General features: G+C 38.8%; 1 protein-coding gene across 10 annotated transcripts in view; it reads left to right on the forward strand.

The window, feature by feature from the left end:
- LOC124612900 (MAGUK p55 subfamily member 7) overlaps nt 1-18,910 on the forward strand; it is a 269,487-nt gene that overhangs the window by 81,991 nt on the left and 168,586 nt on the right. For all 10 annotated transcript variants that reach the window (XM_047141364.1, XM_047141368.1, XM_047141370.1 and 7 more), the window contains one exon: nt 5,327-5,494. In XM_047141364.1, the coding sequence (XP_046997320.1) occupies nt 5,327-5,494 (168 nt within the window). The remainder of the gene's footprint in view (nt 1-5,326; nt 5,495-18,910) is intronic.

Below are 18,910 nucleotides of genomic sequence, written 5' to 3' on the forward strand. Positions count from 1 at the left end.
CTGCTTCTCAGAGTATCAATTTTCCTTAAAAACAGCCATCAAATGTACAAGTTCTTGGGTTAAACTGTCCACGCTGGAAATGGCATATGCTCTGCATGTCAGAGTCGTAAGGAGGCCGCTGTGTTGGGTATGGTGGATGGCAACTCGTAGCATCAGCGTGTGTTGGCTTTCGACGAACACTACTTACCGGTGTACCATCTTGTTTTTTGTAAACCATGACATCCAAAAGTGGAAATATCCCATCACTTTCAAACTCCATTCAATCGGTATCTGCATGCTAAGAGTTGCCATCCACCATAACAACTCAGTCACTCCATAGGACTCTGATAAGCAGAGTATATGGCATATCCAACACGGACAGTTTAACACAAGAACTTGGACCTTTGATGGCTGTTTTTTAGGAAAATGGATACTCTGAGAAGCAGATTCATTGGGTTGTAGAGTTTGGACCACTCCAGATGTGCACAAAGTGGAGCATGGATCTGTGGCCTTATGTTGGCTACATATCTTTTAAGACTGGAAGAATTTTAAGGAGTTTTAACTTTAAGAGTTATGGCACTACTTGGCTCTGTAGAAGATGATTTGGGGCTTAGGAAGCCTGGCATATATAAAATTCCATGTCAGTGTGGGAAATCTTACATCGGCCATTTGGTTCATGGAGTTCAGGAAAGGTGCATGGAGCATCGCCATCATATGAGGCTACAACAGCCAGAAAAATTGACTGTAGCAGAATGTAGCTTAAATGAGGGATGTGGGATGAAATTTGATGAGACTGTGATAGCTGCCAAAACTTCCAGTTTTTGGGACAGTATTTATAAAGAGGCAATTGAAATTAGGTTGGCAGACAATTTGATTAATAGAGATGGCTTTCCTCTTAACAGGATATGGAACCTAAATTACCCTGCATAAAACTCATTGCAGCCAGTTCAAGAGTGAAAATAGTCTTTGAGTGTGATACTTTGTTGCCACCAGTTTTCTTCTTAGGGTGGTGCTACGTGCCCAATCTTAGGGGGCAGCAACTGTGATGGGCTGTATAAGCGTCATGTACGGTGTGAAGACCTATGTAGGAGGATGATCCGCAGCCTCGGCATTAGTTTTCAGTGGGACTCAGCAACATTGAGTTCTTCTGAAGGTAGTGGACAGTTGGATCACCAAAATATGGAATCAAGTTTATTTTAGGATAAGGCAGCAAAACTGAGGAGACTTTCAAGACATCTCATGCCGAGAAAGTCTGCAAAGTCACATTAACGTAAGGCAGCAAAACTGAGGAGACTTTCAAGACATGTCATGCCGAGAAAGTCTGCAAAGTCACATTAATGTAACTTTTTGTAAACAGACAGCTACATTTACACAACAAGACTACACCCTGCTCAAATATTCGGTTCATGCTTCATAAAATCTTCAACAGAGTGGTAGCTTTGCTGAAGTAGAGTATGATTTAGCTTGTTTGTTTTAATGAATTTAGCTTCATACTCATAGTGTATAATTTATTTTAAATTTTCATTTCCATATACTGGGGAGTCTGGGTACATAAGTTAAAATGATGTCCAGGGAGCATAAAATTATATTTATATCTATTATTATGAGTATCAGAACTGTTTTCCTCAAATATTTCTAAATTTCTATTGGGCATTTGCCTAAAGTCTCTTAGGAAAACCTAAATCAGGATAACCATACAAAGCAAGCTCCACCCCCTGACTGTGAGGTCAGTGTCTTCCAAACAGCACTGCCTCATTTGGTTCTCCGATATAAACCAGTTTTACTTTTCATCACTGCATGATTCAAGCACATCAAACACAGTTTTACTCATCATCGTTTATACATCAAGGACTCCTGCTAATGACTCTGGAACCACGCACTTGCTGCTATACCCCTTGCACTAACTCCAGTCTGTTTGGAAACTGACTCCAGTCCATTCTGATAACTAACTCTTTATGTTCTCCCCCTCAGTTCATCTGAAAACTGTTAGCATCCCCCCCCCCCCCCCCCATCCCCCCATGACCATTGAGATGTTGAACTCAAGGGAGAATGTAGATATCAGCACATGGTTTTCTTGCAGAAGTGTTACAGTATTGTGAATTAACAAGATGATGTAGTTATCACCTTTCATTATTAATCAGTATTGTGAATCCCTAAGTAATCTTTGACTGTGTAGTGCGCAATACTTCTGAAGAACATTTTAGCTGTCGTATTTAAACAGATGTATTTAAAATCTTTTCCACCACAGTTATTTAAACTGAGCCTAACTACTACTTGTAGCTATTATTATGGCCCTTTCCTGCAGTTTAAAAATGTTATTCAAGATTTGTGCCTTAAATCCCCAGAAAAAACTCCCATAGTTAAGAACTGAGTGTACGTAAGAATAGTATATCACATTGGTACCTGACGTGGGTTTCAGTTATGTCACATGATCCGCTGTAGGATTATTAATGCTTTCAATGTTCTAATAACTTAAATCTGTTACTCCAGTGGAGACACTCTCAGAACGATAAATGGCAGTATTTCACATACCTCTGTCTCTCTTACCTCCTGACTATGACAATTCGTAACTTTATAATGCACTACTTTTCCTCTTCCTTGTGTGCTCCCTTGGACTCAACTATCAGGTCTTAACCGAGGGTTATCTGTCTCTGCAAACTGCACAGTATTTTTATTTTAGTTGCTGTTAGTATTCCTACATCAGCCTTGAAACTTTCAGAAGCTGTAGTCTGAATTCCTGTCATGCTAACTTGCGTTTTTGTGGGCACCTGAACCCTTCTCTTTGACAGTGGCTGTCTGTGGCCACAGCTGACTTTCATGAGTTCACATCATTAAGCTAAATTAAAATTCAAATATCTCATGATTCTTCACTTGGATCAGATGCTGTTTTCACCAATCTCCCCCTAAAAAAATTTTACATACATCTACATATGATTCCAGTTCTCCTTCATTATTTTAATTTACCAACTACTTAATGATGGGGTGACCATGCATGACAAGATGGCGTACCTCTGCTGCACTTCAAGTGGCACTAACTAATTTTTGCATTGTAGATGCAATTGTTTATTGATGTGAGACTATCTTGTCAGCAAAATTGTTAGTTATGTTTGTAGTCCTTTTATCACACTGGAAGCCAAATTGGTTTTTCAAAATAGTCTCATATTTTTCATTGAAATTTGGGTAGCAGCAGCTTTTTCCAATAATACTGACAGCACTGAAGAAGGGATATGGGTTGATAAATTTTCATATCCTCCCTTGATCTTTTTTTGAACAGTAGTTTTACTTCTGTGCATTTTGGCAATTCTGCAAAACAGCCATGTTCAGGATATTGATTTATTATTACAGACAGTGAGTGTCCTATTATTTTACCCACAAATTTAAGAAATTTTTTTTTGGGTATCCCATCTCAAAGTGCAGAATTCTTGTTTTTGGTTGTTCATAAATTATTTATGCAACTGTCTTTTCACAATTCTCTAAAAAATCGTGTCTAACACCTTACTAGACCTGTGAAAGGCATGGTTTCAGAATTAAGCCGGTCTGGCACATAGTTCTAAGTAAGTTTCAGCTTTATCGTCTGCCTGTTGCTATTATCTTGTAGTCTTGTTTTTATTTCTCTCTTTCAGTTTATCTCTTTATAAATACTATTTTTTGTAAGATTTTTTTCATGAGATACCCCTTCCTTTCTCTCCATTCCTCCTAGCATCCAATTTCTTCCTTACTTTTTAATAATCATCCCTAATATATTTGCATTCCATTAATCACTAGTGTATTCTATGTGTCTATCTTGTGGTTTTACTGTTCCTCTTGCCGGACTGGTGATGTTATGTGCCCTGTGTCACATTAATCATTCAATGCTCTCGGATTCTTTGTCATTTTTAAAGATTGATACTGAATGCTTGAAACTTCATATTCATCATATCACATTATTATTGGTTCAGTTGACTATTTGCTTGTTGTACTGAAAATTGTTGTTTTCTTTTTCAATTCTGTGCTTAGATTTATGTTAAATCTTAAATTTTTAAATTTTCTGTTTTAATTTTTATTATATTACTTAATAATCAAAGTAATGAATGAAAATGACACTTCATGTGTATGCATTGATGGCAGGAAAAGTGTGTTGTTTATTTACAGATAAAGTCTTTAAATGTCAACAGTGCACCTTACACTAGCTAGACTGAGAGCTGAGTCTTTGTATTCATCAGCCCTTGTGAAAACTGTGTTAGAAGAGAGAAGTAACTTATCAGATGTCTCTTAGCAAGTGGTATATAATGTAAAGCAAATGATAACCAGGACAATGGGTAGTTCATAAGAAAGGAAGTGCATGATACGGAAATGTGTCCAGTATGGCGGAACATATATTGTGACTGAGTATGCTGTTTGTCCTTTTTCTCTCTTTTTTATTTGGGACTGTCCTTCAGATTTTTGTTGACATGTTTGTTTACTGTCTCTCCACTAGCAAATATTCTCATTTATTATAGAATGGCTTTCTGGCCATGTGTTGCCTCATTCTATTTCCGCACCATATATCCTTGTGCAACTGCTAGGAATTTGATAACATAACTTTTTATAAACAAAAGCAATAAATGTGGGAGATAAGTTTTGTGTGGTCCTTCTTTCATTTCCACAGTGAATGATTTCCTTCAGTTTCTGTTATTGTATAAGTACTTTCCATTATGATTTATTTGCCAATGATGTGCAAGAGACAGGGGGAAGTATAAATAATATTCTTAATTTTTTTGTAACATTATTAGTAAAATTGTGATATTACAAATATTGCAAAAATTTTGGAATGTAGGTCACATACTGTTTCTGTGATTAAGTTGTTACAATCAAAAGACACTTACACAGTAGCTTTCAGCCACAATCTTCATCTGATAAAGAAACTCACAACTTTCATCCACATAAGCAAGCACACCTCAGCACACATTAAGTGTCAATTCTGGGAGCTCGGACCAGCATTTGTGTGCTTGCTTGTGTGAATGAATGGTGTTTCTTTTTCTGATGAAGGATGTGGCCGAAAGCTAATGTGCAAGTGTCTTTTAATTGTGCCTATCTGCAGCTTAACATGTCATCTTTACAGTAAGTAAAAATCTATCCCTTTCCTTACACTGTTGATATTCCAACCTGGAGTCTCCATTGTGTGAGATAGTTGTTATATTGATATGTGTGTGTGTGTGTGTGTGTGTGTGTGTGTGTGTGTGTGTGTGTGTGAGTGAGCGTGAGCGTGTGCGCGAGCTCATATGTGCATGCATGTGTGCATATGTGTGGACATGAACATCTATCAGTGTCTGGTTAAGCTTCAGTTCCTCACTTTTTTCATGGTATCATGAGTTTCTCTTGTTAACAGGGTGCAACTATCAAGACGGATGAGCAGACAGGGAAAATAGTAATAGCACGTATCATGCATGGTGGAGCAGCAGATCGCTCAGGACTCATTCACGTTGGTGATGAAGTGTGTGAAGTGAATGGTATTAATGTGGAAGGGAAAACTCCAAATGACGTTCTCAAAATACTGGTAAGATATTGGGTAGTTAATATAGGTTTGAGTTTATATTGTATGTATTAACAGTAGTTTTATGGGAAACCGTTATATGTGCCTTGTGATGACATCCTCAACAAATTGTAGGATTTTAATTAAAATACTTTTTAATGGAAATACTGCAGCTGTGTGGTACAGTGTGAAATAATTATTCTCATGAAGTACAATTTATATTTTTGCTTAAGCTTGACCACACGTTTCTGCATCACCTTGATTCAACTCAGTCATTCGAACCATCTCTCCAACACGACTTGTTAAAATAATGATTCTATTAGCAATTTTGATAAAAACGAAGCAGCTCACTTTATCGGAAATGTATGCATCTTCTCAATCGTATAAAGCAGGAAAAGGGATACTTTCACCATGTAAAAATTTCATACAATTTCCCTCAGGGCTTGGTGTCATGTTTGCTTTGAGTAATCTCACTTTTTTTTGTTTTTGAATATTGAAAGTCCTTGTTTCAATATCACTCATGTGAAAGAGTGCACAAGTGTCAAGCACTGCTGCAATAACAGAATCTTCAGTGCATTTTTAAATTTGGAACTTAATATTTCTGTCACAAAATAAGCTTTCGGCCAACAAGGCCTTTGTCAAAAATAGATGACACACACACACACACACACACACACACACACACACACGCACACAGGAAAACACAACTCTCACACACATGACCATAGACTCTGGCAGCAGAAGCCACAATACTATTTTTAACAAAGGCCTTGTTGGCCGAAAGCTTATCTTGTAACAGCCTTTGTTGTGCCTATCTGCTACTCAACATCTCCACTATATGGTGAGTAGCAACTATCCTTTTCGTAATATTGTTACATTCCATCATGGATTTTCCATTTCTTGGACATAATACTTTTGTTTTCTATCTGTTGTCTTCAGCTTTGTCAGTAGTGTAAAAGAGAAAAGGTAGCTTGGTGTGAGCTGGGTTCTCTGTTGAAGATGAGGGATGTGAGCAGCGCCAGAGGCAAGTCCTGGTGAAGATACAACAACTCTTCATTAATTATTTACTAAATCGTACAGTTCAGACATTCTTCTGAGTCTGCTCTATTCTCTGGTGTGGCCCAGAGTTCCCTCGTAATATTCTGGCGCTGTAGCTGCAGGTGTCGACATATGGAGAGTGATGTGCATACACTGGCACCTCTGGTGTGCAAGGTGAGCTGAGATGCAAGATGTGGCTGTGCTGCAGTCACAAAGGGCCACCACATCTTCTGTACTGTGTAAGGTCATGTCATCCCACAGTGACAGTGTTGCCCTGAATCAAAGTCTGGGTCCACATTGAAGAGCAGGGTTGAGTGAATGGTGCAGTGTTAGCTGCCCAGGCTGGGCAAACCAGCAGAGGTCCATGTTTGTGATCTGTGGCAGCAGAGCTAAGGCGACAATGTTAATTGACACAGACTGGGCAACAGCTGATTGAACAGTGATGAGCTTGTTTGGTCTTGGTTAAATATTGCTTCTGCTGAAGATTTCACTGCAACAGTTTTGTTTCTGGGTCACATCAAAGTTAGGTTAGGTTAGTGGTGTTTAACGTCCCGTCGACAACGAGGTCATTAGAGACGGAGCGCAAGCTCGGGTTAGGGAAGGATGGGGAAGGAAATCGGCCGTGCCCTTTCAAAGGAACCATCCCGGCATTTGCCTGAAACGATTTAGGGAAATCACGGAAAACCTAAATCAGGATGGCCGGAGACGGGATTGAACCGTCGTCCTCCCGAATGCGAGTCCAGTGTGCTACCCACTGCGCCACCTCGCTCGGTCACATCAAAGTGTCTGGAGCATGTTGATGCCCGGAAGGCACGGAGTAACAGCCAGTATGCCATCCAAACTGCACTGATTATGTGATGTTGGGCTGGTGGTCTGGTTCCAGTGCTCATGGTGTTGACACAGCTGCTGATCATACTGTTCAGTGATGAGCAACTGCTAGCCTGGTGGTGGCCTTGTTGCAGCTGTGGGTTTGTGACTTCTGCTTCAAGTTCCCCTGCAGTTTTGTCCATTACAATCTTCTCCCTTTTGCAAAGAAAAGAGACCCTTGGAATTTATGGAAAAAAACCACTAGATAGTTTACACTTTTGCCACTGTGTATTTGTTCATCCACTCACAGTATTACATTTTGCATTACTTGTCCACCTTCACTAGCATTTATCTACACTTTCTCACAACCACTGAGTTCATATGTTCTCATTTGCACATTGGTTTCATTAGTTCAATTTAGTCCTGTTATCAGCTACATTGTTCTCTTTTTGGATACACAATGGGAATCAGGAAGGCACTCTAATCTGCTTATTTTCTGCATACTAAACTCGTGTCTCCTGCATTCACCTATTATGTTCATCACATATCTCTAACAACTCGAACAGAAGTCTCAGCTGTAACACTAAGAAGTAACTTGCATGTACACAAACAATATGACCCACTGTCCAGTGCAAACATTAAAAAGCCGCACTTGATGACCTGTACACTTCTCCCTCAGTTAAGCTATACTGTTACTTTATCACTATTGACCTGCCAAATAATGAAATCTATCTATAAGTTTATGCTAACAACTTATAACTTATCATTGTTGACTAACAAGGAGAGTATACGTTCTGTGAGCTAAATTATACCTTAACCTGGTGGGTGGAACAAATCAGACCTATTTAGAAAGACTTATTCGTGTGCTGCCCTATGAGCTAATGAGCTGGCTTGTGTAAACTCTGTGGTTTGCACACTGTCATTTTGCTCCATATTCTGATACCTTTGCAGTTTGTAAAAGTTTATTTACAACAGCAATAGATTTTGGTACTCTTTCTTTGATCACGGTTTCAGAGAACTTTCTTTCTCACAATACATCATTAAATGTATGTAATACTTCATCAGTCTGATTTCTCAGTTTCACAATAAACTCCAGTACTTCTCAATAAACCTCAGTATCTTCACAAACACATGCTTCTCTTTTCAAGAGAAAACAAGTAATCCAGTGGCACCACTTCATTTGGCAGTATAACAGGTGCTGTACAAAAACCCTCATGTTTTCCCAGCAACAGGCGCTATATCTGCCTCACCTGTGCTTTCCTTAATTCTTCCCTGACCACAGGCGCTATAACAGCTCTTAATTGTGTTGCCGAAGAAAAAATTCCTTTAATTCTCTTACTTCCAACATCTCATAGTAGTTGATTTTCCAGCTATGCAACTTCTTTCACTTTGTCGGCTGTTATTGGTGGTTTTACGGTTGTTATGAACATTGCTTCTCGAGGAACCATGAGTGGTTTAAAGACAATGTCAAGATCAGTGACTCTCATCTCACATATGTGTGGTATCTCTGTTCTTTGGCTGCTTTGAGACAATGCCAAACAATGTGAAGACAGTGAAACCTAACCAAATAATACTGTTATGACTCTTAATTCTAGTTCTAATTTATCATCATCTTAGTGTGGCTTAAACCTGCCTTAATGACCCAAGTAGTGTAAGATAACTATTTTCCTTGGGCGTCGCATTCTCCAGATTAAATCTCCTAATATTCCTGGCATAGCCCTAATCTTAAATCTTACATTACGTGTATCTCTAATTACTACTATACAAGTTACTTTTATGCTTCTTTTGGCTTATGCCTATGAAATTACCAAAGTTTTCAGGGTACCCAAGGTTTGCCACACCTAGCCAGACATGCTCTCTATACTGGCTGGTGTATGGCCCTTTGTTGTGGCAAACCCAACATATTACGACATGTGACTCAGTGCATGGGGCAGAGTGCCCAGGGAAACTGCACTGGGCTCATATTATCGGAGTTAACGGTTTGGCCATTGGTCCCTTACCAAACACTATATTATTATTATGTGCGATTGGACCCATACGGATCACGCAAAGCTTTTCCGATTCAATTTTTTAATTCTCCAAACTTCTCTCATTCTTTCCCCATGAATTCTTTTTCTTTCCTCTGTCCATTTTGTCCCCTGTCTCTTGCAAACTTCATTCTCGGGTTGTACTTTCCAACTATTGATTTTTTGCCTGTATACATTTCTGTTTATAACTTCTGAAGAATTTATTTGTGCATTTGCTAGATCTGTTTTGGTTTCTTGTATCCAGGGTATGGTTTTCAATTTTTCAATGTATATTAAAATTTTGTGGGAGAGTCTGGGTGTTGGGAGTCTGTGGATATGACCGTAAAATTTTAGTCTTCTTTTCCGGATGTCTGCGGCGAGGTTAGATAATTTTTCTGTAGTTTTTCGAGACTGTAACCTGTATCCATCTTCCGTTCTTTTTGGGCCAAGAATCTTTCTGATAATTTTGCGTTCCTCTTTCAGGATGCCTTCCAGGTCGCCTTTTCTATGGAGTGTGAGTGTTTCGCTGGCATATAGTGCTTCGGGCTTGATTACTGTATTGTAGTGTCGTATTTTTGAGTGAAAGGAGAGACACTTTTTATTGTAGATGTTGTGGGTTTTCCAGTATGCTCTTTTCAGTTTTTGCAGTCGAACTTTTTGTGCAGTTTTCTCTCCCCCTGTGGGTTCTAGGACCTCGCCTAAGTATTTAAAGAATGGAACTCTCTCAATTTGTCCATATTTTGTAGTCAGTTTTTGAGTTTCAAATTTTGAGCAGATGAATTTGGTTTTTTGGAAGGAAATTTGTAGCCCAACTTTTTCGGCGCATTCTTTGAGAATGTCTATCTGTTTAATTGCTGTGGTCTCGTTTTCTGCTAGAATGGCCACGTCATCTGCAAATGCCAAGCATGAAATTTTAATACCATCTTTAGATCTTCCTAGTTGTATAGGCTTCCAGTAATTTTGATTCTTCAGTTCTTTTTCCCATTCTCGGATGACTTTGTCTAAGACAAGGTTGAAGAGGAGTGGAGACAAGCCGTCACCTTGTCTGACGCCGGTTTTGATCAGGAAGGGCTCTGATATTTCACCCAGGAATTTTATCTTAGAAGTTGTGTTTGTGAGCGTTTCTTTGATAAGGTTTAGGGTTTTCGGATCGAGTGTTAGCTCCGCAAGGATAATAAAGAGAGATTGCCTATCGATTGAATCATAAGCCTTTGCGAAATCAACAAAGGAACAAATGATCGGACTGTTTCTGACTGCTTTGTATTTTAGTGTTGTCTTCAAATTGAAAATTTGTTCTGTACAGGATCGGTGAGGGCGAAAGCCAGCTTGGTATTCACCAATACTGTGTTCGAGTTGTTCTTGTGTTCGTTGAAGAAGACAAGCTGAGAGGATTTTATAAGTGACTTGGAGAAGGGAGATTCCTCGATAGTTGTTTATATCTGCCATGTCTCCCTTTTTATGCAGTGGATGAATTAGGGCGCATTTCCAATCTTCTGGTAGTTTTTCTGTCTGCCAAATGTCTGTGATGATTTGAGTGAGTTCTTTGAGGGAATTTGGTCCAAGATTTTTAAGTAGTTCTGCAGTGATATTATCTTCTCCGGATGCCTTGTTGTTTTTCAGTCTATGAATATGTCTTTGGATCTCCTCTAGTGTAGGTGGTGGGGATTCTGGATTTGTGTAGATAGCAGTTTCTTGAGGGAATCTTGAAGAAGGTTCAGGGCAATTGAGGAGTCCGGAAAAGTATCTTGCCAGCTCCTCACAATTTTCCCGATTTGTGAGCGCTAGTTTTCCATCTGATTTTCTGAAACATAGATTTCGTGAGCCGTATCCATTGATTCTCCCAGCAAGGGTCTTATAGAAGTCTCGTACATTATAGTTACGAAAATTTTCTTCGATAGACTCACACTGTTCCTTGAGGTACTTCCTCTTGACTTGTCTGATTGTTTTTGTCACTTGTCTTCTGGTGTTGTGGAAGTGATCTAGATTTTCTGGGAATTTTTTACTGTTATACTTCAGAAAGGCTTTCTTTCTTTCTTCCAGCGCTTTTTCACATCCAGAGTCCCACCAGGGGTGTTTTGTGTTCTTTTTCAATGGGATCAGTTCTTTTGCCTTCTTTGTAATTTTTGTTCGAAATTTTTCCCAAGAGTCAGCTGGTTCCTTTTCCCACTCCTCCTTCAGATTGGTTTCTTTGATTGTTCGTGTGTCAAATTTCATCATGTGTGTTTTCTTCGGATAGAATTTTTTTGGGGTGAATTTCACTTAAATGCGTGTTAAGTAGTGGTCTGTGTCAATGTTCGCCCCTCTGCGGACTTGGACATCATGGATCTCTTTCTGTACGAAATAGGAGATGGCAATGTGGTCAATCTGATATTCGCCGATCTCTATATACTATCTCTATAACACTATAGTGATATCTAACCCCGATGTTATGGAAAAAGTAGGGAAAGATCAAGCTAAAGGATCTAGGGAATCCCATGAGTGATAGTATAAAAGTTTGTGCTGCTACTTACTTATCTTGCTGTCCCAGATTCTACAAATCACTGTCTTCATCTATTCATTTCTGTTTCCGCTTCAGAAATGTGCTGCTGTGGAACCATGGTGCTGTCTTCTGTCTTCTGGTTATTCATCTTCATTTCCATCTTCAAGATTCACCAATATAGAAGAGAAAAAAGATGTACTGCTGGATGTGGGCTGGGTTCTTTGTCGAAGGTTGGAGATGCGGACAGCAGCATAGACAGATCCTCGTGAAGATGCTATTCTTTATTAGTTCTTTACTAATTCGTACAGTTCAGACAATCTTCTGAGTGCATGCACTATTCTCTGGTGCGGTCCTGGTCACTAGCAGGTACCATGTCTTCTGTACTGTGGAAGGTCATTTCATCCCAGTGGCACGGCAATACCATTGCCTGGAGTCGAAGTGTGGACTGACATTGAAGAGTGGGGCTGGGTATGTGGGGTGCAGTGTTGGCTGCTCATAAAGGGCATAGGTCACTTATTTGGAACACTTTGGCAGCAGAGTTATGGCAACAGTGCTGATTGACACAGACTGGGTATCAGTTACTGCCCATCTAGTCGGACGATGATGAGCTGGTTCGGCCATGGTTAAATACTGCTTCCCACTGCTGATTCTACCGTAACAGTGGTGTTCCTGGATCACATCAAAGCATCTGGAGTGTGATGATACCCAAAAGGTGTGGTGTAACTAGCACTAGGTAAGCCAAACTGTGTCAATTTTGTGACGTCAGGCTGGTGGCCTTGTTCGGGAGCTTGTAGTGTGATGACACAGGTGCTGATCATATAGTTCAATGACCAGCACCTGGTGGTTGGCAGTAGCATCATTGCAGTTCTGCACTCTGACTTGTTCTTCAAGCTCCCATATACTTTTGTCTCTTACAATAGAACAATTAATGAGAAACTGGATTGAGAGTTCAAATTCACTCATTGACTTTACTTAGAAACAGAACACCCTACGATTGTCTAGTAGATCTTGTGTCAAGATGTGGTAGTAGGATTTGTTGTAGACTTCATGCATAGCCCTTTTTATGGAAGCATCAGTCACCAGAAACTTTCCTATATCAGTGCTCCAACATTCTCCAGGTGGTACCATGAAATTTGGGGAGAGTTTTTGGTGTGGGAGGAGTATTTCCATGATATCAAACATAGGCTTTATTTGAATGATTTTAAACCTGGTGTGTCACAATTTGATGGCCTATAGAACTATTTGGTTGTTAACATAAGTCCACACCTGACTGTTACTGTTGTCCTCACAGGCATGGAATGAGGGTTTGGTTCTGGGGGGCAGGAGGGTGGTCGTCATTTATTACCCTTGCCCTTCTACTCCTTTTCTACCCCCCCTCCCCTACCTCCCCAACCCCTTCTGAAATATAACTTGTCATCATGCTCACTTCTAGCATAAAACAGATGCCTACAATTTTAATAATAACAGAAATAAAATATGTTAAATGTCTTGATGTAATAGTAATAATAATAATAATAATAATAATAATTTGTTTGTGTCCTAGAAATTGTAACTCAGAAAAATATAACATCTGAAAGCCACTCTTCTGAAGTTGTGAAGTGCATGTGCACTCAGTGTTTTAAGTATTTTAGTAAGCACTATGGTTATGAACAAGGGTCTGCTGTGTGAGCATGTGAAGAAGAGGAATGCTGCTTCTTTCCCTTGTTTCCACTTACATTTGGGAAGTCAGTATTTATGTTTTTTCCTTGATGGAGGGTCTTTCATTTCTGTATACTCATACTCATCTTCCTGTGGTTTGTCAATTCTACCCGTGGTCTCACGAATTGTGTTGGACTTTTTGTTGACAACCTGTGAATATTTGTCTTTACCTAACTACAAATTGTCACTCCTTTATGTATGTGACAGTAAAGGGTGCAACACACTTACTGACATGCCAACAGTAGTGATGAACAGTGCTTTATTATGTCACTGAACAGGGAATATGAACAACAAGAAAACAGAAGTCATTGCTTGATGACAAGAAAAGAGGAGTCACTACTTGACAATCAGAAATAAGATTAACACTGTATCCACCAATAGGAAGTTCTCCGAGTGTCTGTGTGTGATCACTGAAATAGGAAACTTCTCATAGCATTTGTAAATGCTGAGTTCCATGAGACAGTGGTCAGTGGCAGCCTGCACAGTAATGATGTAGTAACTAGTGGAGTGTACAGAGCTGGACCCATGAGGCTGAGGTTGTTAAGCAGCGACCACTCAGAGCGATCACAAGGTGACACTGGACCTGCAGGCAGAGTCCTTCAAGGCTGTGGTTGGCAGTGCTGCCTGCTTACCTGCTCTTGGAGACAGCTGGCATCCAAAACTGGATGGTTCCTTTGAAAGGGCACAGCCAACTTCCTTCCCCATCCTTTCCTAATCCGATGAGACCGATGACCTCGCTGTTTGGTCTCTTCCCCCAAACAATCCAATCCAGAACTGGAGGTAGGCAAAAGCACACACTGTTGGCTATGCGTTGGGCAGTTGGGTTACGCCTACACAGCAGAAGATTACATGGTTGGTTTCCAGGTGGCTTGTGACCAGTGAAGGAAAATAGTTCCATTGTTTTGGTGCCACTTGGAGTGATGCTCCCATCGCTGTATTGTGCGGATCTTTCCGTACGTCTACTGATAAATATGCTTATGTCTACTGACAGTGGATGTGAAGTGTCTGATGTTTATTGCTGGTAGTCAACTTGTGATGAGACAGTCGCTGGTAGACTGTACTTGTTGTGTTGCAGGGCATCTGAATTTCTAGGAGTGCCATACCAGCATACCACAGGTCGGGCTGAAGTCCTACCCATGTGTGTGTGTGTGTGTGTGTGTGTGGGGGGGGGGGGGTCCCTCAAGAGTATCCTGTGTTAAACATAGCTTGTAAATTTTAGAATTCCTTATCATTTGAGACACACTGTAGTTTCCATGCTACTTTGTACTTACTCTCTGAAAGTTAGCTGTAAAATTTGGAAATAAATTTATACCTTCTGCTTCAGGTTTTAGCAAACTCTAAGTTCCTTGTATTACATGAGGATGAGTGATTTCTTGCAAAGAGATGGGTTATGCAGGGAAAACGTAAGTCATATCTGCAGACATACAAATATAAACATGTGTTTAATGAGAAGAGGGCAGGAAAAGTCAGTCATGGCCTCCGGAATGAATCAGCCTGGCATTTGCCTGAAGTGATTTGCTGTGAATGCTATGGCAGTTAACAACTAGTATTTTAATATTTTCATTCTTCGTAATTTGTTCTTTTGATATCTTGTAATAAGTAGTTTCCGAGAGGCTTGAATTCATTTTGTGATCTTAGAGTTTTACCTAACTGTAACGAAAGCTCTCACAAGTGGTTACTTCCAGTGTGCTGTGAATACTTGAACTGTCTGAGGAAGTCTCCATGTTTTACTGCAAATCGTGGGTTTACATCAAGCTCTTCACAGGATGAATTAAGCCTCTTAGTTTTGCCCCTCCACTCATATCTGATCAGAGGATGCCTTTCAATCTTCTGAATGTCATTGTGAATCGTCAGCTTTACCAATACCTCAAAGCTAATATTAGCTTTCTTCACAAATTTAGCCAGTCTCCTGAGAGATATCAGACTGTAATTTGTGCTAACACAAGTGACAGTCTGCAGCTGACCTGTGCTTGCTTGAGCAGGAGTGCGAAAGTCTGCTGGCTCCGTCTCAGTATCAGTGACAGACAATGCTTTGTTCCTGATTGTTTACTTTCATAGTCTTAGAGGAGTTGGTATCTCATTGCCTTGCTATGATCCTAGAACTGGTGTGCTCAGCCATTTTAATGGGCAAGGGAGGCATGGGAATTGTCATGGTTATAAAATCAGTGGCAAATGTACTTTGCATTCTGTGGCAAGGCTATATACACAGTGCGTAATTATTTTTTACATTATTAAGTTAAATGAACAATGTACAATTATTTATTAATTTTTTTATTTCCATAAACTAACTTGTTTTGGTTATAAGCGAAAGTAATAGAACTGCATGTTAGGTGTGACCTGCTGAGGTAGTCCATTTGTTAAGACTTGGGCCTTAGATTCATGGAGATGGCAGCATATGCCCTGTCTGGGCATCTAGATTTAGGTGTTCTGTGTTTTTCCTAAATCACTTCAGGCAAATGCCAAGGTGATTCCTTCAAGGAGGCCATGGCTGATCTTTCCTGTCCTCTCATTAAATACATTTATATTTGTATGTCTGTAGATATGACTAATGTTTTCCTTGTATTATACTGACAGATCCTATATCATTGTAAAATATTCCTTGAACAAATAAATTACTGATAATGATACTGATAAGATTTAATGCCCTGTCAATGATGTGTTTAATAGACATGGAGCACAAGCTTAGATAGGGGAAGGGTGGGAAAGACACTTGGTGGTGTCATTTTCAATGGAACCATTCCTATACACCACAATCATGTAGGGACATAATGAAAAACCTAAATATGAATGGGGTTTGAACCCTACTCCTTCAGTGCCAAGACTATTGCTCTGTCTTACTTGGATTTGATGTACATCCCATCTATGGTGTAGCTTAATATTTTCGTGTAAACAAAATGTTGCCGGAGCTGAATGTCGTGAGAACTGTCTAGGTTTGAGCACTTAATGGCACAGCCACCAAGCTGCAAAATATATTGTTATTTAAATAAAGTTTAGTATTCTGGCTTTTATGACAGTTCCTACTACTTTAGTTAATTGGTTAGTTATTTGTTCCATAGATCATTTGGGTGATTATTGTATTGAAATGATGTAGAACAAGTCAGTTTACAGGATGTGTTACATGATTAGTGTTAACATTAATGAACACATTGTTATTTTATTTCTACTCATTAACTACAATTAGAAGCTAGGTTTTTTTGTGTTACTGCCTACCAGTTTTTAAGTATAAATTCGTTAATGGAATAGAAGGAATTGTAATTTTAAATTAGATTTAAAACTTGCTTTACTATCTGTCAGACATTTTATGTTATCGGGCAAATGATCAAAACTTTTACTACTGCATATTTAACTCCTCTCTCAGCCACTAACAACTGTAACAATGGGTAATAAAGCTCATTTTTCCCTCTAGTGTTGTGGGTATATGCATCACTGTTCATCATAAGTTGTGATGGATTATTTATGATAAATTTCATTACTGATAATATGTATTGTGACGGCATAGTTAAAATGTCTAGCTCATTGAAGAGGTGCCTACATGATGTCCATGGAGTAACACCACATATTATTCTTACTGCTCGCTTTTGTGCAATCAGTACATTCTTTCTAAGTGATGAGCTATCCCAGAAAATTATTCCATACAGCATTATTGAGTGGAAATATCCAAAATGTGTGAAGAGATTGATAAATTTGTTTCCAAGTTTAGCAATTGAATGAAGAGCAAAAGTAGCTGAACTTAACTCCTTGAGAAACTCAGTTATACAGCTTCTTCCAGTTCAAGTTTTCATCATTATGTACACCCAAGAATTTGGAGTGTTCTACTCTACTTCTGACTCCTGCTCAGTGCTACATGTTGCTGTGACTCTATTTGTTGAACAGAACTGAATGTAGTGTTTTCTTTATTTATTTTTCTTTTTTTTTCCAAAGTTTAAGGAGAGTTAATTTTCAGAGAACTACTTAATAATTCTGTGGAAAATATCATTTACTAACTCCTCTGTTGCTTTCTCTGTAATAGGGTCTATTATATCACTAGTATTGTCAGCAAAAAGTACCAATTTTGCTTTTTCATTGTTAAGTGCAAGGTCATTCACATAGAGAAGAAATAGGAATGAATCCAAAAATGAATCCTGTGACACTTCCTGTGTGATTTTTCCCCAGTCACTAAAATTTTCTACCCTTCTGACATTATCTGAATTATTCAGCACAACATTTTGCATTCTGTTTGCCAAGTATGATTGAAACCAGTTGTGTGTAAAGCCATCAGTTCCAGTAGACTTAAGGTCTACTGAGAGTAACATAATCTACACAATTAGAGACTTTGTAGAGATATCACAAAAAATAACAACAGGATATATATTATTATTTAAGGCTTCTACTATTTGATGAGTGAATGTCTAAATAGCAGTTTCAGTTGAGCAACCTTTCTGGTATCCAATCTGTAACGTACTAAGTAAACTGTTTCCACGTAAGTGCATGACTACTCTTGAGTACATGACTTTTTTGAATTTTTTGGAAAAAGATGTCAGTAAGGAAATTGGACAATATTTGTTCAAGTGTGTGTCTTGTCTCCTTTTGATGAAGTGGTTTAATAATTGCATATTTTAGTCTGTCTGGAAAACTTACCTGTGCCAGTGATACATTGCATATATCAATAAGGACATTACTTATTAAGTTGAAACAAGTTTTCAGAATTCTGTTTGAAATGCTATCAACCCCACAAGAGCTTTTGTTTTTTAGAATTTTTGTAGTTGCATTAATTTCAGTGAAGGATGTTGATGCTACTTCTAGTTGCTTAAAGTTTTGTAGAATGACATTTTTAACCTTGTCTTTCTCCTTCAACTGAACCATTTAATCATATATTTGCTGTTATATTTAGAAAGTGGTTATTAAAAGTAATTGCAGCTTGTGAATTATCAGCCACAACATCATCATTTAGTTATTGTTATGGAAAATGTACACTGTCTGGCTGTCCTGTCTCCCATTTGACACTGTATTATATGGTTTTAATCTTATTACCTGCATTGTTTATTTCTGTCAGGACATGCATACTCTTGAAATTTTAATGACCTTTCTTAAAATACTACAGTATTTTTTGTAGTATATAATTAATGCTGGACCTTGACTTGCTCTGGCCTGTACAAAATTTTCCCTCTTCCTCTTACATGAGATTTTAATTCCCTTAGTTATTCACGGCTTACCTGGTTTTTTAATGGATCTTCTGGATAATTTTTAGGAAAGCAACATTCAAATATTGATACGAATGTACTATGGAATAAATTGAATTTGACATTAGCATCTCTTTCTAAATATGCCTTGTCACATACTACCACTTTTAACATACTGTTGAATCTTTGTATCCTGTTCTCTTTAGTAAGCTTCACTGCTTTGTTTGAACCTACCTCTGGCTCATAAGGTGCC

This window comes from Schistocerca americana, chromosome 4 (genome assembly GCF_021461395.2).
Source record: "Schistocerca americana isolate TAMUIC-IGC-003095 chromosome 4, iqSchAmer2.1, whole genome shotgun sequence".
Taxonomy (NCBI): domain Eukaryota; kingdom Metazoa; phylum Arthropoda; class Insecta; order Orthoptera; family Acrididae; genus Schistocerca; species Schistocerca americana.